General features: G+C 43.0%; 3 protein-coding genes across 5 annotated transcripts; 1 reads left to right on the top strand and 2 right to left on the bottom strand.

Moving 5' to 3' along the window:
- The first annotated feature begins 1,172 nt into the window (after nucleotides 1-1,172).
- Nucleotides 1,173-3,980, top strand: LOC115370171 (high affinity immunoglobulin gamma Fc receptor I-like). 2 transcript variants are annotated; one of them, XM_030067068.1, is made up of 6 exons: nucleotides 1,173-1,487; nucleotides 1,599-1,634; nucleotides 1,981-2,268; nucleotides 2,495-2,767; nucleotides 2,960-3,235; nucleotides 3,415-3,980. In XM_030067068.1, exons 1-6 carry the CDS (start codon nucleotides 1,463-1,465, stop codon nucleotides 3,717-3,719), a joined length of 1,203 nt encoding a protein of 400 aa, XP_029922928.1. In that variant the 5' UTR covers nucleotides 1,173-1,462; the 3' UTR covers nucleotides 3,720-3,980. The 2 variants fall into 2 exon arrangements, with proteins under 2 accessions (XP_029922928.1, XP_029922930.1); XM_030067070.1 differs by having other exon boundaries at nucleotides 3,335-3,557.
- An 841-nt stretch (nucleotides 3,981-4,821) lies between these two features.
- Nucleotides 4,822-7,704, bottom strand: otol1b (otolin 1b). The gene is given in 6 exon segments (XM_030066384.1): nucleotides 4,822-5,720; nucleotides 5,822-5,893; nucleotides 6,204-6,293; nucleotides 6,436-6,463; nucleotides 6,465-6,849; nucleotides 7,676-7,704. Coding segments are annotated over 6 exon segments (1,503 nt in total).
- Nucleotides 7,705-15,655: 7,951 nt separating this feature from the next.
- Nucleotides 15,656-19,740, bottom strand: sptssb (serine palmitoyltransferase, small subunit B). Of its 2 annotated transcripts, none has more exons than XM_030067076.1 (2): nucleotides 19,550-19,740; nucleotides 15,656-17,667 (listed from the first exon to the last, which is right to left on the bottom strand). In XM_030067076.1, exons 1-2 carry the CDS (start codon nucleotides 19,626-19,628, stop codon nucleotides 17,417-17,419), a joined length of 330 nt encoding a protein of 109 aa, XP_029922936.1. In that variant the 5' UTR covers nucleotides 19,629-19,740; the 3' UTR covers nucleotides 15,656-17,416. The 2 variants fall into 2 exon arrangements, with proteins under 2 accessions (XP_029922936.1, XP_029922937.1); XM_030067077.1 differs by lacking the exon at nucleotides 19,550-19,740 and adding an exon at nucleotides 19,341-19,523.
- Between the last annotated feature and the right edge of the window lie 1,265 nt (nucleotides 19,741-21,005).

Consider the following 21,005-nt stretch of genomic DNA (forward strand, 5'->3'; position numbering starts at 1 on the left):
GTAAGATGAAAACAGAACGTGTGAACAACAGATCATATTTGTTTCAGACTGTACAGTTGCCATAAAAGATGATAGAGACATATTAAGACAGGATAATATTATTATTAATATTATAAAACAGCATTTTCTTTCGGTATCTTTCCAGTGGTAATGTGCCCACATTGTTACATTTTGAACACAGTCTCTGGGCTCTTAAAATAAATGAGTCACTACAGCTCAGCCAATACTTTGCCACTTGTGGTTTCATGAAGAAATGAAACATGTTTCTAAATTTTGCTGATATGTTAAAATGTCGTGAGTAAGGATTACTGAGGCAGCTGGAGCAAATGAAACTTGCTCATCAAGTCACACTGAAGAAGTCACAGTTCTTACTTGAGCAATACCAAAATGCCCTCGACTCCAGTCCATGCTTCACTATAGAGGCTCATACATCTGCCCTGTTTATTTTCTCTATATCATGTCAGTTGTTTCTCTGTTTTGGAATTTGCTCCAACCTTTTGCCCGAGCATGTATTTTGGTGGGTGTGTGTGAATGTATTTCTTTCTCTGACTAACTTCTAAGTAGGATGTGGTAACCAGCATTTTCCCCTCATTTCTCAGAATAACATTAACTTCCTGATAATCTTACTTCCTTTTACATTTTCAGTGGTTATAAAATGGTCATCCAGAATTGCAATCTAGAGGTATAGCTGAAATGGGCCTGTGGAAATGAAATATTTAACATTAAAAAAAAAAAATGTGAGCAGGCTGTTTTGTTATATATTTTCTTATGTCACATTTATGATATGATATTACTTAGCCTTACTTATCGCAATTTTTTCCCGATTTTTTTTTTTTTATCATAAAACATATTTAAGATAGAGAAAAGATTTGCTTTGTAAAAAAAAAAAAACAAGAAAATTATTTGTGATCAAAAATGACACCCCCTGATCTGAACTCTCACCACGGTCAAGAACAAAAAAAGTCCCAAACAATTGAAGAAGCTGGAAAAAAAGGGGAAAAAATGCAAGAAATCTTGGGAGGGATCACAGAGAGGAAAGCCCCCTCCAAGCCGGCCAGGGCTGGGTATTATCAGTATTAGCTTGAATCAAACACAGTCAATTTATTAAGATGAAATCCAAACAAATCAAGAGCAGAGTAAAATGATTTATTAAAAGAATAAACATCAAACAGGAAGACAAATCAAGCTGCTCCCCTGTATAGTAGCACTCCCTAGTCTTTTGTCTTCATCATCAAATTCTATAAAACTGCATTTATTCACAATGAATAACAGCCTTAATTAAAAACAAAACAAAACAAAACGGATGTAGTTCACATTAGGACTATCCCAGAAATGAAACAAAGCTAGTTATTTAAGGATAAGGGGATATCCTGTAAGAACTGTGAGAAACCGTCATTTTCACTTCCCTTCTTATCAGGAATATAAAACTCACACCCCAGTCCACAAAAACAGAACGATCAAAATGGACACACTCCTTTTCCTCCTTGGTGAGTCTCTCTCCGCTCACTGTCATTATTTCACAAATTTCACTTTCTGTTTGTTATAATAGTCTTGACCGCCATGATTTCATTTTATCTTTTTAATATTTCCTCTTTCAGTTGTTTCAACAATACCGCATCTTGTTATATCAGCGGGTATGTAACAACTATTCTTAATCATACTGTAAATATAAAGTATTTAAAAGACAATCTCATATGACATAGCGTTAAGCTTTTTACATATATGACATTAATATTGTTACATTAATTCATGTTGCTAATGAACAGATGGCATTTAAGCGTTGTGTGCTTAAAAAAAAAAAAAAAAGTGGGAAGTTGATTTGAGTGAGTTTACATAAGCAATGAATGATGTTGTAATGTAAGCAGTCTGACAGAATCAGTATTTAAAATTGTTGCATATTAAGTGGTTTGGACATTTTTCTGGGACAGCCCTCTCTGGAAAAAACCCAAAACAGAACAGACATACATTATGTTCCTGCAGTTCCCTCTGTGGCCCCGTACCAAGCTGTGATAGAGCAGGTGCAGGGGGCTTCCAGGATATTCTCCGGGGAAACGGTCCGTCTGAGATGCAGCGTGCCTGAGGACGACAGGTCCACCTGGACGCACCTGTGGTTCAGGGGACGTGAGAAGATCTTCCAGGGGGACGAGCTCGTCCTGTGGAACATGAAGGTGAAACACAGTGGGAAGTATTACTGCCAGGGGGTGAGGGACACGCTCATAGGACTCATTCATACCCTCCAAAGCATCCCCATGGAGATAGATGTGGATGGTAAGCTCTGACTTAACATTTTAACATCTTTAACGTCTGTACTGACCTCCTTTGGTTGCCCTATCAGGCATTCCTGCTCTTCATTCTCTGAGTTTCTGCCTGTGCTGCTCCTGATTGTAAGCCTGAGCTGTATAGTAGCATTGCTCTATTTTATCACTGTCAATATGACAATGACCACAGAATGACATTTTGACGTAGGTCTCTTCTTTCATCTCCATTTGCCCAGGGGGATGGGCTATCCTTCAGGTCCCATCTCATCCTGTCCTGGTTGGAGAGACCATGAGTCTGACTTGCCGTGTCCGTGACAACCCTAAACTTCGAGAATTGCTGCTGTACAGAGATGGTGTTGAAGTTATGAGACAGAAAGGCCCCAGCCCACATTTCCACCTGACCAACATCACCGTCAAGGATTGGGGAACGTATTCTTGCAGGGCGACCTGGGATGTACGAAGACGTTCGCACTCTGTAATCTCGGTGCCCGCTGATGTCATTGTCTTAGGTGAGCTCGTGTGCTGGCTTTGATTGTCACTAAAAAGTTGTGTGCCTGAGTACACATCAGATTTTTCTCTGTCATCCTAACAAATTTTCAGTATGCAGTGCGGGACATTGGGTTTGCACTATTATTCTCTCTGTTGTATTGTTATTCTATCATTATTCCAGTAATGTTTCCTCTTCTGTGGCCTCATCACAGAGGTTCTAACACAGCCAGTTTTGGAGGTGGTGCCAAGGGATCCTCTGGTTCCGGCCAATTTGATGAGGCTCATCTGCCATTTCCAGTACAACGCCCATGTTCCTGCTCCTCCAGTAGACGTCTACTTCTACAAGGATGACGAGCGGCTCACCATGGCATCCTCTGAGAAATATGTAGTGGTCCCTCCAAACCCAGGCCGGTATCGTTGTAAGGCCAAGGTGTCCGTGTTGGGCCTGGTGAAGTGGAGTGAGAGCAAAGACTTTGGACAAGTGAAAGGTACTTAACACAATGACCTGCTGAAGTTTTTCAGAAAATGTCCTGCTTTAAATTTGAATCCTAATCTTTGATTATTTTTGACTTTGAATCTGTGTTTAGGACTGGGTCGTAATAATTAAAGAAATGGTGGTACAGGAGTCATGCAAAGATCTGATGTCAAGTTGTCTCTGATCTGGTAGAAACAAAGAGGATACTTCACCCAATTCCTCAGCCCCGAGCCCCAAGGCCTTTAGGTCCTGCAGCCACACCCCCTTCCCTCACACCACCGCCTGCAATTGGGTCCACAACAGCCTGGGCCACTTCCCAGCAGCCTGTCAAAGCTCCTACCTACCCTCCGACCACACATGCCCCACGGACGTCTGTGCAACCAGTGGCAGAATCTCACACGACAGTTCAGCCCAAGAACCAAACTGCCCTACCAAAGCTTATTGATATGTCTGGGGACTTTCCTGATTCCCTGGATGATTTTGATGTCATCCAGTGACCAGTTATTGTACATTTAAGATAATAATGAGCAAATTCCATATCTTAACATACTTGGTTTTTAATTGTTCAAGCCATTGTGCTACCATTACAGGCTTTATGACAGAGAATCATAACTTGTGTGATCTGCAGTATTCATATTTTACAGCTTACCAAGTGTCAACTTTATGTACTTTATTGTAGAATATTAATGCATTTAGTAGTATTTGAAATCATGCCTAATACAGTTTTGTTTAAAGCAAATAAAGTATTTCATGACTTATTATATGTACTACTCAGTTTTATTTGTGTCTCTCCTAACAACCCTATAACACAGCAATACTGCTTACAAATTAAAATTATTGAGGTTAATATGACACAATGGATATTACATTACTCCAGTGCTTTGCATCATTTAACATTGCAGAAGGGCAAGGTCTTAATACACGTCCTGCCAGATTTACTGTAAGAATATTTGTACAGAAATTGCTCACAGTGATATTCTCTACATATGTTGTAAGACATGTATATATCATATAGCCTATCTCTGTATTTCTACTACTTCTTCAGATAAATACAGATATGGCATCAGTGATAGTATATTTGGAAAGGAAGAAACAGTGGTCAGTGTGGGAGAGAAATGGGAGAACAACATACAGCAGTGTGGTTAGAAGATAAACAGGAACAATGTGCAATGAGAAAGGGAAGGAATGGCTTAGAGTCAAAATTACAACAGAAAGACTACTGCATTAATGGAGTGAGTACTAAAGTGAGTTTCGACTGTATCAATCAATACTTCAGTGTTAACGGTTGGAAGAAGTATACATTCAGTAGTCCTTGGGTAAGAAGGTTGTGCTGTAGGCTAACGACAGGTCTAAAGGAAGTGATAGGTAAAATAAGAATATAGTAAAGTGAACCTACAATAAACACGGTTCCTCTGATCTAGGCATTGCCAGTCCGTGAATTCTCGGACTAGTTACAATGAAATGCAGAGCACAGAAGTTGAGGGAAAGTTCAGGAGTAGTGAGAACAGTTTGGCACCATCAGTGTTCGGCCTTATCGTTGACATGGTCAAGCTGGGACAGTACGATGGATGAAGATGACCTCGACAATATAGCTGAATGTCAGACTTTGTCCGAGTACAGCAAGAATCCAGAAAAGATGCTGTCATCCTCACTGCTGGCATAAGCTCCATTCCAGTCTCTCAGAGTCTCCAGCCACACCTGGTCGCCCACCGCCAGCCGCAGCACCACCAGAGAGGATGCCTGGTCGATGTCTTGGCCGTAAAGGGAGTCCCGCGTCCTTACACGCCGCGACCCGTTCACCACCAGGGTGGCACGCAGTGGCCGATTGCGCACAGTGATGTGGAAGGAGAAGACATAAACCCCAGCATGAACGCATGTGAAGCAGTTGGCAGAGATGTTGAAGTGGTTCTCCTCGTTGTAGAAGACCTTGTCGAAGCGGATGGGGAAGCCAGAGGGAGGGAACGATTTGCTGGGAGAGATGCCTACACTGAAGGCAGAGCGTTTCTGTGGGACCCCTGCTCCCCTGGCCCCTTTGATCCCGCGAATACCCCTCTCCCCTCTCATCCCAGGATAACCTCTGTCCCCTTTTGGCCCGGACATCCCCCTTATCCCCTGTGGTCCCTGTGGCCCTCTGACCCCTGGCTCACCTTGTGCTCCCGGATGCCCTGGATCTCCTGGAGGGCCTGTAGGACCTGGGAGACCATTCTTGCCATTCAATCCAGGAGGGCCCATTCCTCCTGGTACACCAGGAGGCCCAATGTCCCCTCGCTCACCTTTTTGTCCTCTCTCTCCCAATGTGCCACACTCCCCTTTATCCCCCTTGTCTCCTTTTAGACCCTGTGCTCCAGCCAGTCCCGGTGGTCCAGCTGGCCCCTCCTTTCCTGGTTCTCCTTTCCCACCAATGCTCCCATTCTGGCCACGTTCACCTTTCTCCCCACAATGACCTTTGGCACCACGTGGTCCTATTTCACCTTTCTCACCTTTGGAGCCAGTGTCACCTGCAGAGTGAGGCACCTTGTGTCAGGATAGCTGAAGTCTGGCTGCAGTATGGCAAAGAAGAATAAAACAATCACCTGAACACATGACAGCGTCTCTGTACCTTTCTCTCCTGGTTTCCCTGGAATTCCTGTTGTCCCAGCCAAGCCAATATTTCCTCGGTCACCTTTTTCTCCTAATCATATTTGATAAAACGACAACTGAGAATCAAGAAAGCCACTAATACTACCATGACTGCTGATAGTAATTCTGACACTAGAGGTACTGCTACTAGTATTATGACTAATGATAATAATAAAAATAATAACAGTAATAATAATAATAACAACAACAATAATAATATGGAATAATGTTGTGCAAATTTACATTGCACAAGTCCTCTAATAGATGAATATTAGTAAAGTTTGGCTTTCAGCAATCTGTGTCTTGAAAGCTATCATTATAATCATCAGTGTTTAAAATGAATGTCATCATATTGCATTTACCTTTGTCTCCTTTAAACCCCATAGCACCCCTCAGACCATGCAGTCCAGGAAAACCGCTGGGTCCTGGCTCGCCTTTTTCACCTGGTGCTCCTAGATGAGAACAAAGATTGGTTTAAAATGTCCAAAAAACAACAAACAATTTAACCACTTAAATTGATCAATAGAACTGAACCTGTTTTTTTTTTTTTTTTTCTTTCACTCTATATTAATTATTATTTAGTAATTTTTATACCTGGCAGTCCTCTGTCTCCCTTTGGGCCCCCGGGGGCCTCTCTCAGGTGGACAGCACTCACAGAAGTTGAAGTAACACTCGTTATAATCCAGGGTGTAGTTCTCATGGCCAGCACCAGGAGGCCCGGTGCTCTCGGTGTTGTACTCGGGGAAGATGTGACTTGGGTAGGTGGTCCTCTCTGTGGTGGCCAGTGGGTAGGGCTCCACAGGGCTGCCGCTGTCCGCTGCCTTCAGAGCCTTGGTGGTCAGAGGGCTGTGAGCGGTGACCTGAGGGACCGGCTTCTTGCTGTACTGGTACTTGGGTTTTCGGTGTGGTTTTCGCTTCAGAGTAGTGACACCACAGTGAGGGCTACCACAGCTACAACAGCAAAAAGAGTCGACTTGACAGGAGGTAATCCTCATGGCTGACTGGGATCTGACAGAACGGAAGAGTTTTACACAACACACATTTATGCATGTCATCTATGTACTAATGTCATTTTCCTTCATACTTTAGACTCTTTAGGGTCTGACTGAGAGAAACAGCATGTATGATTAGCTGCTCAGCTGTTAGTCACACTATTTGGACTGTGTACGCTAATATTCAACTTAGTATAAACTTTTGTATCAGACGAGTTTCAAAGTGAGTCAGTGTAGATACTTGTGTAAATACTAAACTTAAGAGCAATAAACTGTCAGTTGGACTTTAACTTGGTGTCAACTTAGTGTCAGTTAGGGTGAAGTTGATACTAAGTTGTACAAAATTGATACTAATGTGACTATTAACACTGGCCAGTCCAAATAAATCATATTCTATATATATATGTATTTATATTATTATTATACTAGGTAACAGATCAGTCTACTTCAGTAATTTACCCCCGCTCACATGATATTGGTACTGAATAAACATTTCTTCTGTCCACACTGTCTTTCATCTCTTCCCTCTGATTTTTCTCTGTCTTTTCCCTATCTTGTAAATCTTTTTTGAACCACATTAGTTGTTGCCAGTCTGCAAGTTTTCATTCAACCAAATACAGCCTGCAAGCTTATTTGCCTGATTGCAAAACCTGGAGACTCTTGGGTCACACTGGCACATGACTGAGTACCACTGAGCCGCTATTTCCTCTTCATATTAGTCTATGCCAGTCATTACACATAAACTTGCAGTGTGAGTGTCTTTACCTGTTCACGCTATCATAACACCTTCTGAGCATAAATAGACTGTCAACAACCTTTAGGCATTACCTTGTTATGCATACGTGGTCTTGTCATTCATCCTCCTCTCCATCACGCAGTGCCTTGGAAACAGCATCGGGAGCTCCAGGTCTCCCCTGATATCTCATAGGGAGGTTTGGGCAAAAGAGCATCCCCACCAATGAGGGTGTTTGCTGGAAGCGCAGGGGGAGGTCTGAAATCCAACTAAGGCAGGCTGGAGCCGACCCAAGCAGAACCACTGTGCTGTGGCCCGTTCTCTGTACCCCTGTTGTGTAGAAAGGTGCTTTTTGTGGACACGGGATACAGTGCCCGCCAGGGAGGACTCCCTCAGTATGGACTGGGCGAGGAGCAAAGGCTGTGGGGCAACGGGTCACCCGATATGGGAGGCATTCCTCCAAAATCCAACCTGCTACCCTACCCTGCTCTTACGGTGGGACTGAAGCCAAGCTAAGAGGGTTGTAGAGGCAAGGGCACAACAACAGCCATTTTTCTATTGTAATTTTAATTCTGTGCATAACTACAAGTGGACGGAGCTGTAGTTATGCACTTTGCAGATTTTTTTAATGGAGTGCAGTATGGAAGATTACATGATAAAGACTATAGGGGCTGAAATCTGCAACTCACCGGAAACACGCTCTTGTGAACTTATCAAAGAGTTCATTTGAAACTTCTTCATTTTAACTGGAACTGTAAACTGGAGCGCAGCAAGGAGCTCTATCATTACAAGCTACTTGGTGAACATCCAGGAGAAAGCTTTAGCCTAAAGAGCACTGATAATCTCTCACTCAACAATTGCTAACCTGAGCTGGTTGTCGAAGAAACCAGCTTATCTATCTTCACTTCAGTGCAGCTGAAACGCTTGCCTGACCACTGTGACCAACCTTCTACACATGAGCCACATGAGAGACAGCAGGCAAAGTTACATTTTCGAACTATGATTCAAGCTGCATGTGTGGCAGGACAATGATTCATTCAGCAGGGATAAGCAGCAGGCTTTGATAGAAGAGTGACTGTCTGGTGGTTGTCAAGTCAAAACTGTGGCTTGCCAGTGAGGAAAGCATGTTTTCAGCAGTGCTTTCACCAGACGACATGCCTCAGTTGTCAAAGACCTCAGGTCCTCAGAGGGATCTGTGACCAGCTATGAATGAGCAGGAAGCTGGGAAATGAAAAGGGGAAACAGAGAGAGGTGAGGGTGGGATGGAGGGATGAGGAGACAGCTGGGGTTGGTTACGAAACAAGGGAGAACAGTGTGTTGATATTTAGAAATATGACAGATATACAAGATAATGACAGCATTATTCATGCTCATTTTTTCCATTTTCCTTATTTGAACCATCCACACTTTTCCATAACCTTTCCTTCCACGTTATCTCCTCGCCTTCACTTACCTTCTCCCTCCTTCCCTGCAGCTCAAGTTGAAGTGTCCCTGACTTGCCCCTTGCACACAGCTTCCATGAAGGACAAATAGAGATAGAGAGCTAAGATATCCCGCTAAGTCCTGAGAGAGAGAGAGTGGAGTTCCTCTGGGGTTCCCTGTGCCTGACCTCAACCCCGCCGTCTCACAGCGCCATTCAGACCACACACAACAGCAGCGGTCAGCTTACAGTGCCAGCCTGATCACAGAGGACCCAGGCGCCACTCACCTGTCCATTCATTTAACACTGGCACCGGCCCTGCCCTCGGCTTCTACACACTATGGAGCAAAGAATAAGGAGAACAGCACTGCAAAGGGTTAACTCAACAGGTGCAGCAGAGCAAAGAGAGGACCAAAGATGACTTGGATGGATGGAGGTGTATTCCCTTTCATTAACCCTGCTCATGTGAATGAGACTTTGAAGTTGCAGTGAATGTGTACATAGAGAGAGAGTTAAAAGGAGAGACTTTTGCCTTGCTTAGTAACCAACACAGCAACTGGCAACTATGTATGATTATTCCCCTGTTTGGCTTACAACTAACAAGACCACAGAGTGTTTCTTGGTCTTTGCTGTGGGAGCTTATCAAAGAAAATCTAGATCCCCCCGAATTAGCTGCTAATGACTTTGGCGAGGGAGTGTCTGGCAGTGAACGCGCATCTCATGTAGTCAGTCAGAATACAAAAGGACTTTCCCTCGCCACACTTTCCCTGACAAGCTGCTCTAATGTTGGGGATTGTTTTCAAATGCACTCAGAGCTGGACTGGCCAAATGTTTGTCCGTCGATTCAGGAAGCACAGTTGTTGTTGTGCACGAGAACAGAGAGCACATGCAGTTATTTTAAGAGGATAAAGAAGAAGATGAGCACATGCACATCCTGTGACAGTTTTGGCAGGGGTGAAGGAGTGAAGTCCAACTAAAGTATTAAAGAAAGGGAATGCCACATACATGCTGCCAGTGCTCCCACATCTTAACATCTCAACATTTTAATATGTATTAAATATGTAGAATAAATACATACATGGGAGCACAGACAGCAGTGTGCAGCATGCACTTTCTTCAATGCCTATTGTAAAATATACACTTGCTTTCTTTTCTATAGGATTTTACGCTCATCATTGTTTGATTATTTCTATTAAATCTGCACTGGGAAACCTGTAACTTTATAGTTTTCTGTATAGTTTCTATCTGCCATGTGCACAAGGGCCATACCTTTCATAGCCACGACATTAATCGTCCATAATGCATTTGATATGCTTTATGTTGTACATTTCATGTGTTAATATGGCATTGTTTGTGATATTAGTTTAATGCAAATAGTTAATCAGGTTGCAATTTTCATTGCAAAATATAATGAAACGATTTCCGTGTTTATTAGTGATTAAACATTTTTGCACATTTGCACAGTAATATCAAAAGCCACAATAAATTTGGTCACTGTAATCATGGTTTTTAATTTTCATAACACCCCGTCCCTACTTGTGATAGCACAAAAGTGATTGGTTGGTTCATGTGGGTCATTGGACAGGAGAATGGAAGGGAATGTCTGTGGCGTTTTAGAAAACAAACAGTCCAGTAATCTGCTAGAACAGTACGATGAAGAGAGGGGGTTGAGGGGGAGGCTATGCTCTCATGAGAGAGCAGACATGCTGAGGGGACAGGAGACATGAGAGGGTAATGATAGATGTGGGTCATGGCTGGATGGGTTATCCGTTCCTCTCCACGTAGCTGTTTCCCCTCTGCACTTTCCACAAACCCAGTGTTTTTCTCTTCTGCATCACCTAAACTTGTCTCCCTCCCCTCCACCCTGCACCTCACTGTCCACTGGTTCTCTCTGAGTTCTTGCTTTACCAAAAAAAAAAACACTCCTAATAGTATAAGCCCCTAAACTGAGGTACCCTGCCAACATTCTTTACACCTCCCAAGCTCTTCTTTTATCTCCCCTTCAAACAGTGATCATGTGTAGCTCCCCCATCAGACTCCTTGACCATGTCCAGATGGGACAGGTTTGGTGTGCTCTGTTAGCCAAACACCCCCACCCCTCCCTACCCCCACCCCCTCCACCCAACACACACACATACATACACACACACACACGCTAAAATTCTTGGTATCCTATCAAACATTCTTTCACACCAGCTTACACAACGCTCATAAGAACAAGATGTCATGCACCAACGCTCCCTTCTTCCTGTGCATAAGTGACACCCAACATCATGTCAACAAGGTGATCTAAGTCAGCGACTTGTGAAAATTAACAATCACACTGCGTTTTTATTATAAAGTATCATATGATCATCATCACTGCTGTACTGCAATGAGCAAACAATAATAAGGATTCCTCACCTTGACCACTAGGTGGCAGACAAGAGTTTAAAAACAAACCACAGGGCTTGTTACAGTCACTGAACATGAAATATTTAGTGCCCTTAAGACACCACATATTCGGTCATACATAACAAAATGATGTAGCTTAAGTATAGCAGGAATACTGCATATATAAATCAAATATGTATCATAGCTAATTAAGCCATGCAAAATCCCTATACACCACTCATAATATCTGTATGATGTTGATTGAGAAGCAAAGCACGTCTGTATGTTTACTCAGCTTCATTAGTGCTGATCCCTCACATGTGTTAGCTGCAGGTAACACAGCACACTGTCATTTACACTGAAAGTAGATAAATGTGAGGGTTTGGATTCAGCTGCGGTTCATTCCTTCCGGGCTCCTGGTTTTATCAGGGCAGCCACTCCCAGGCTCATATTGACTGATGTATAACTGAGATACAGAAACAGGATCATGAGCCAATTATTGAGGTGTGAAACCCTATGATTCACACGAATTCCTCTTCCGTCTTTGACCGACAAAGGACAGGAATTACACAGTCACGCCTCATACCGCAGGATGAACCAGAGGGCTGCAGAGAGGATCACTCTCGAAAGAAAATCCAACTGCCTGAATGATGCTGCCGCAGAGTAGACACACTTAATAAAACATCGGCATAATGTTTAATCATTTGTATTCTTTGGCCATCACAATCCCTTCTCATGTCTGTTGTGGATGTCATTATGTTTTCCAAATTGTGTTCCTTAATTACCCCCACATGGATCATTCAAGTTTGCATTTGTAAGATATGTACAATTTATACATCCTTGTGTGGAAATGTGCCTAACTGTAATGCTTTTCATGTATTTGTACATTCATAGGGGTATATTTACCATGTATGCACCCCTATATACACAGAAAGTACAATTTCACATGAGGTCCATTAAGCTGAACCTTTTTGCTAAACATTATACATCCACACACATTGTGATATATATATTATTATATCACATCCTGTGTTTTACTGGGATTTAGCTGATCTGAAGTGAGCAGTTTCAGAATGCAGCATGTGATAATGTAAGATGGTGTTAGCTCAAGGTGTGGTGGAATACTTTTTTAATAGATCTAAGGCTTCATGAGTTTCTATTCACCACCTCGGCTAAAAAACACGGCATCCCACACAGACAAAGACACAGACCGACCAGCAACAGGCACACACACACACACACACACACCACACACACACACACACACACACACACACAAAGTATAGCAAACAATGTTCCCTAAAAACAAATTTGTCTTCTTAATATCAGGTTTGTGTCTTGCACTTTTTTGTGTTTTTTTGTGTTTTTTTGTGGCTTTTTTTTTTGGGAGGGGGTGGGGGGGGTGGGGGGGGGGGGGTTACTGACTCATGAACTTAATCGCTTATAAATCTGGTTTCACTGTGATTCACTTGATTGAATCATACACTCCCCTGGAAAACAGCTCATTCACAGCAGTTGTTGGGGATTTGGGTCATCTGTATCTGATCACAGCCCATCCACTAAGACATTTTTTTTTTATCCATCTGAATCTGCTTAAATAAGCTGATTTCTGTGGCTAATTCTTGATTGGTGAAGACTCAGAGACTGCAACAGCTAATCAAAGCAGTTTCTTCCTCCTTGCTCTTGTCGGCGTAATACTTTTCTGCAATATGGAAATCAACAAGCAATCACACAAGGCACTGATTTGACTTAATGAGGGAGCTGACTAGGCGGTGTGTAGGCATGTTTGAGCGCTTGTGTGTGTTTAACTGTACATGTGTGCATTTGCGTGCAGACACGAGTGTGTTTGCTCTTCTCCAGAGTAGCTTCACTCCAGTGCTCAGTGTTTGACATACAGTCCTGTGATAGGAGCACGCTCACCATTTCTGTCTGGTGTGATCACTGCATGTCAACAGGGTGTGTTTTATCTTCATATGTATATCAAACACCTGCCCCTGAAAAACATGAGTAAAATTAAATACATATCAGGTATCAAATGTATGAGTGAATACATATTCCCATATTGTCAGTAAGCACAGACACCTATATCAAACACAAAGTTGAGCAAAAACAAGAATGCAGCTGCCAAGCTATTCATGAATGCCTTTATTTTGTGAACATTGCAGCGATTGGTAATTATCAATTATCACATGTAAATAAAACACACATACTGGAGGCAACACAGACATTTACGCCTCAGTGCCTTTCAGAGCGGTCTTCATTCTCTGTACAGAAAACATCTGGGAATACTGCAACAAGTAAACAAAACTGAAATAAAATCACATGAATTCAAACCATATGAAAGCACTTTCAGTCGGGTGAAAAATAAAGAAAAAATTCGGCACAAGACAACATGGATACATGAGCAAACAGGCTGTGATAATTGACATTGTAACCACCCAAGCATTACCACTATATATAGTTTTGTTCCAAAATAAGATATCCATAACTAGAAAAAAAAAGACACCCACTCCTATATTGAATGCCGGCATGAAAAGTAAAACACATACTGGGTTAGGTTTTTAGGTAGGACCCATCCTAAGACTTGTGCTTGTGGGCAAAGAACTATAGTCTGATCAATTTCAGGAAGCATTTCCCCCAACATGGAAACATAGCATTTGGGAATGAAACTATTCAAGTATATAACTCCATAAACTTCACTTCTAGGCTGTAACTGCAATATCAAGTGTTTGTGCGTGTGTGTCTACTTGTGTCTTTTGTTGTCCTCGTTGATCTGAGTTTGTGCTTGAACAATAGTCTTAGCTCTTTACCATGGAGACCATCTTTGTAAAGCCACACACCTGTAGACAGGCGGAGCGGAACAATAGAACCTATTGCTGGAGGCTGGAGGATTGAAGCTGTCTGCACAAGCGTATGCACGTGTGTGTGTGTGTGTGTGTGTGTGTGTGTGTGAGAGAGAGAGAGAGAGAGAGAACAAGAGAGAACAAGAGAGTGAGAAATACAGGATGTACGCAGGGTTCACTTTGCTGTGACTTGAGCCAATGTGGCAGGGGTTATCAAATGTTCACAATGATATTAATATTTGAATACTTTCTGGGGTTTCCTTGTAAACTGAAACCTGGTGGTAGTTGTAGTGGTGGAGGGCAGCGGGTGGTGTGACTGTACGCGTTTTTCTTGGTGTCATTTACCTCGCTCTCTCTCTCTCTCTGTGTCTTTCTCTCAGCACCTGACAGTTGCTAGGAGTTTCCACGTTTTCTTTAGGAGAAGCGGCAACAAGCCAGATCATTAAAAACAACAGAAAACAAGACCCCCGAGTCTCCTGGCCCGCTGAGTCGGGAGATAGCACTGTTTACACTTGGGTCATTATGGAGATAACCTCTGCCCTCCTCCTCCATGGAATACAACTTAACATGCAAAGTGTAAACACAAGACAGCTCTTCAAAGACCCTGAGAAAGGCTTCACAACCAGCAAACTGCAATACCTTACAAACATAATTTTTCAGGGGAGGAGGGAGGCGAGGAGAGAGGCTTTAGTGGTATTTTTTGAATGAATTTGGTTTGTCCGAACTGAGGATCGCCGTGGCTGTTGTGTTCCAACATCCTGGAAAAAAAAGATGGTGGTGTCCCATTACAAGTCATAATAAAAACAGTCAGGCTCCTTTTTGCAGCCAGGCTGACGACAATAAAAGTTTCCCATCCCCGCATTACAGGACATGATTAATCAGCAAAACCATTCATATCAACACCATATTAATCTATTTCCACTGCCATTTTTCTTTATTATTAAGTATTGCAACAATTGCAGTAGGTTTCTTTTTTCAGCCTGCACATGGGTTCAGATTTCTTGTTGCTCCTGCACCAAAGGGCTGAGGCCTCCAGACAACTAGATGCTCCAGTGGCAGAGCAGTGAGCAGCCTCCCGGTAAATAACTTCATAGGTGTGGACAATAGGTTCCCTAGTATCTGCAGGTGGGGAAAGCAAATCCACTGGGCACTCATTCCTGCACTGTCTCAGGAAGAACTGGTTTGGCAGCTCTGCCTGTTATTGTTTGAATGCAATATAGGTGGTACAGTCCATTGTGTCAAGAATGTACTTCCCAAGCTTTTGTTGGTTTTGTGCCTTGTTTCTGATCATGACGGCCACTCTGCCTAACAGTCTGAAGCTGTTCAGTGTGTGAATTGAACTGGAATGATTGTATGAATAGTATTTACAACCATCAATACGCGCAGGTGCTCATATCAAGCAGGTAAACAAACCCAAAATGAGTAAAAAACAAGAAAACAGCTGTATAGGTATTTAGGTCTTTATTTTCTGAACATTGCAGTGATGGGTTGCTATTATATGTAAGTAAAACATACATATTTGTGAGCAAGGACACACAGACATCTACTGCCTTATTAAAGCCTCTCTGAGAGCTCCTCATTCTTGGAACAGGAAATGTCAGGGACTATACTGCAACAATTCAATACAAATTGAAATGAAATGACACAAACTGTAATGTATAAAAGCACTTTCAGGTGGAAAAAAAAAGAACAAATTCTGCATTGTATATGGCCACAGGAGAACACAGATATAAATAATTGAACAAGTTTGGTAATTGACATTGTAATCAGCCAAGCTTTACCAGGATATATATAAATATATAACTCCATATAAATAAAGTTAACTTATAGATCATGTACAGATTGTAATCAGCAAGCCCTTAACCCAAAGCAGATAAATCAACATGATCTCAAAGACACAAACTAATGAAATGACTAGCAGATACAATAGAGCAAATTTCCAGGTCATTCTCTCCAGGTCAGTCTCTACAGTTCAACTATAGTAAAGGAAGAGAGTGTTTTGGTTGGCCAGTCCAAAGACTTTGCTTTTCATTCAGGCCAGTTTGACTGAAGTAACTCTGCATTTGGGATGTGATTCCAAACAGATCCATTTTGAGTTCAGAGGCTGTTGATCAAGCAAAGCCATGTCATTAACAAAGCCGAGTCAAAAATACAAAGGCGTGTTGTATCAATATTTACTTATGCTTGGCGTTAAGCACACCTCTCTGAGATACCAACAGTTAAAACACTGGAGATAAAGAGAGAGCTCAACACACACGCCTATACAATAGTTACATCATATACCTCAGTTTCACCAATAATTCGATAAATGTAGGCAGGGGAGAAACATTCCACAACTGTTTAACAATTCCCTGATCTTGACACTTTTGGCTTCATTGCATAGCTGTGGCTTTTCTATTGATCCTTCTCTCTCCCTTAAAACACTATCTGCATGATGATTTCATGAAATATGCCATTTAGCATTACAGTGCATCAAGGTAATTAAACAAAACAGAAGGTGACAGTGGCTCTGATGCAAAACCATAGATCAACCGGTAAAGTTAAGTGCACATCATAGATGTTAGGACCAGTACTGTCAAACTCTTCATCAAACAGCAATTTACAATCAGTGATAAAATGGCATTATAGATTAGGCTGATTAACGCACGCAGACACACATACTGTACATACACACATACACAGACTTGCATGCAGAAGGCATGATGGAAGCAAGGAAGTGTAGTAGTGGCAAGGTACCTATAGTGACACAAGCATGCAAATCTGCCACCCACATATTACCTATCATGCAAAACCCAGAGGTGGTATGCACTCACACAGGACATATGGGAATAAAAACAAAAACAGAAATGGGACAACCAACATTTCACAAAACATTTCACAGCGGGGGGTGTGTGAAAGTAATGTACAGTAATATGTGTAATACCATGGGGTAAGGCCAGAGGGGTTTGTATTTAAAGAAGACAGTAAGGCTCTGATTTCCAGAACATTCCATAAGAACTTCCTGCATCCAGCCTCGTTTGGCTGAGTTGATAGAGCACTGTGGTTCGGGATCGGGTGAGAAGATGAGAGTGGTGTAAAGAGGAGTGGTTGGGCTCGGGGTGGGGGACAGTGGACTCAGGACTCAAGTTAGATACGGAGTTAAGGATTCATGCTAGTCTACCCGGTCGCTACCTCTTGTCCTCCTCTGCTCCATTCATTCATCTTCCCTCTCCACTTAGTTCATGAGTGCCATGGTGCTCTCAGGCTGGCCACCAAAGATCCCGAAGAAAAACTCCAGAGCCAGGCGCACATGGATGGGCACAAAAACATATGAGGTGTAGATCACCATGGCGATGGCGGAGAAGAGGATGAAGTTGAAGATGGACTTCTCCCAGGGTTCCAGGACATAGATGCCAGTGATGAGCAGATATTGGTAGTATAGCCAGGCCAGGTAGTCCTTCAAGTTCTTAAAGTTCATCCTGTAGGCTGGAGGTGAGGAGGAGGGGGAGGGGGGGTCATGAGAACCAGGCCATAAGTAATGGAGGGAGCGAAGGAGACAGAGATGGCAGAGGTTGAGGAAACGGTGGTGAGGATAGAGCAGTGGAAGCGAGTGTTTACAATGAATAAAATTAAATGGTTGGGGGAGGGGGTAAAAATGGAAGAGGTGTATGGAGAATCGGGAGCATGGTGGTATCACATGATGGGATGAAAGCACAAACAAGCCACAAACACATATATGAGCCCACAGAGGACAGAGCACAGAATCTAATGAGTGAATAACAATGCAGGAAGCTTCTAGCTGGGGACTATTAATTAATCAACCTGACTGTAACATGAACAAGTATTCAGAGTAATGACACAGGCTTATGAGGTTCCACTCATTATAATAATGTTATCATATGTGTTTATAGCATAACTGGGCATAGAAAAACATCAATGGTGACCTTTTTTTGATTTTTGGTTGATTTTCATTCTCAGCGAATAATCCTGACTGCTGACTCTCAGATCACTACATGGATGTATAACTGTGTTGTATCCGACACAGCTGTGTTTACCATTACCCTGGGACTACATGGTAACCTTTACAATGGAAAGTACTCCTTGCAAAAACTGCTGCAGTTGTGGTTCTGTGTTGTTAATAAGGGGGTGTGAAGGGGGTTATGAGCGCTCCCACCAGGGACTTGGAAGAATCAGTTTGGTGGGTAGGAAAACACCCAGGAAAGAAACAAGACCCCGGGGGCCCCACTTTGACCAGATGACATGAAATCTTCACTAATCTCCTAGGCACATCTGTCCCCCCACTTAACACACATATATATGATCTCGCTCTCTCTCTTTGACACACACACACAGCAAGCTTATAGTTGAATAGGCTGAGGGGAAAACATAAACAATGCCCTGCAGCCTCCATAGAACATTATACACAGAAGAAACAGGCACCTGCACATGCACACGCACACGCACACACAGACACAAAAAATCTTTGTTAGTTTTTGAGTAGTTTATCTTAATTGTGTTTCTGCTTAGTTTAGTGGGTCAATTTTAACAGATCTTCAAATTTCACATAAACGTGCTTGTTTTGCTGTGGTTTTACATAGCCGGAGGCATTAACAGATCCTGCCGCCCGACAACAATCAGAGGGGCGGGGTCAACAGGTGAGCTGCAGGTGGACACTTCTAGAAAATAGCCTACTTCTGAGGTTGGAGGAAAGTGGAAAACATGACAGCTTCTTCTTAAATCGTATGTTCAAAAGATATGGGCACAATTATTGTTATGGTGATCAAAGTTGGGCGGAGCACATCTTCGCTCTCTATAGTGATAGACCCAATGGGGTCCACCCACCCGTTATAATGGGACCACTTGAAATGGGGTAAATGGACTAAATTAGCATCAAATAGTCCACATATGATATTTAGGTTACAAAATCGCCCCAACAACACTTCAGCAAAAGTTATGCTGCTTGTCTTGACTGCAAGACTCTAATCAGGGATTTGAGCAGAGCAATGAGATATTTCGGCACTGCCTCACAGTTCGGCACTGGCTGAATTTGGGTTTTCAATAAACGTAGAACTAAGGGAATAGATCAGCTATCAGGTGTGTACGGTGGTTCCCAGTAGGTCTACTGTAGCCTACATGTGCGGATCGATATATTGACTCACCTCTGCAGCCGACTTGAGATCCCCCTGAAAGGCTCCTAATGGCTGAAATTATTTCGGGATGCGCTATAGACACAAGCCCGAGTCCCGCTGCTGCTCGGCTGCTTTGTGTAAACGGAAAGCTGCCCTACCAGTTTGCCAGTGGCCTATATGTGGTAGGTCATACACACTATCAGAATGACACCACACCCACCACTCGTGTTTACACTCACCTGGCTCACAGTCGCAGGTGGATCCACCGAAGACTAGCGCATATATGTTCACACAGTCGAGGGAAAGCGCTCGTCGCATCAGACTAGGGCTCGGTTTCCTGGATGCGGCTTTATTTCCACCATCTAAACACCAGTGCTGTGTACGGCATCTTCAAACTTTTTTTCGCCCGTGTCGCATCCTCCTGCGCATCTGTCCCACCATGCTGCAGCCCGGCGCTGCGCTGCGGTACAGCCTCTGACGTAGGCGCTCAGCAGCAGCAGCGACGGTCTGCTGCACCGGGCAGAAAAATAACACGGTAACTGCATGGGCATCAGACGGGCACAGGACTCACCGTTCCCCAGCCGAAGTGAATCCTGAGGAGATCGTGTAGGTACTTTTGAAATCACCGTGGTGGAGGACACCGATTAAGCAAAAATGGTCAGAGATCTATTTCTACATCATGATCCTAGGCGACAAAATATTAGGGGCATCCTGCTGATATTGAGTTGCAGCTCCTTTTGTAGAACCCCCTGCTCAATTGTCAATCAGTCAGTCAATCAATCAATCAACCAACCAATGAATGAATCAATAAATAAATAGTTTCCCGTCCTCCTCCTTTGTGATCTGTGTGGATTTAATAACGGAAAACAGCACCCTAATGGCTTTTACCCGGACATAACTTCATGAAAAATAAGTCCTATTTAGTGCATTGAGTGTTTACAAAATCATATCAAGGGAGCATTTATTATTCCCTCAGTTCATGCTAAAATGTAGTTTCAGAAAAGCATGTATCTATGTTATTCCCCACAAAAAAATCTGCTCTAAACAAAAATTATAATCATGGGCTGTAATGCCTATTAGGCCTAATGTATAATTAAAATTAGACACTAGTGGTGGGCAGGCCCTTCTGCATATAAAATGTGGGTGAATCAGTTTAAACTGGGTTTACCCTCTGCCTCCCTGGGGCGCTGACACAGCAAGAGCCAAGTTTGGTTCATTTACCTCTGTGTGTCTTTATGGGGTTGCAGTGCGCTGTAGGTTGCACACAACGAAGTAGGCCTACACAAAGAATAGTGCGGAACCACAGTAGAAAACGGGGCCAAATTAACGTTTACAACAACAACAACAACAACAACAACAAAAACTATCCAAACACACCGTTCAGATGAAAATAGCAATACGAGTGCAGATCTTGGGTGGCTGCTTATTTGTTGTGTTGTTTTCGGGGCAGTCGGACTCATTGGACTCTCCTCTCCATGTTTGCTGACCTGCTGAGCTCCACGCTCGACAACACCGTGCATTATTGATGTGTAAACACGGGCAGTGCCGCCGTGACACGCCGCTCACGGATGAGTACGCACACATTGTCAGCACGATTTCATTAGCACGGAAAAGCTCTGCGAGTCCTGGCTGGACGTGTCTGCAAATGTCAGAACATTTCACCATGCAGACACTGTCCATCCCTGCGCAAGAGGC

The sequence above is a fragment of the Myripristis murdjan genome, chromosome 13 (assembly GCF_902150065.1).
Source record: "Myripristis murdjan chromosome 13, fMyrMur1.1, whole genome shotgun sequence".
In the NCBI taxonomy this organism is placed as follows: domain Eukaryota; kingdom Metazoa; phylum Chordata; class Actinopteri; order Holocentriformes; family Holocentridae; genus Myripristis; species Myripristis murdjan.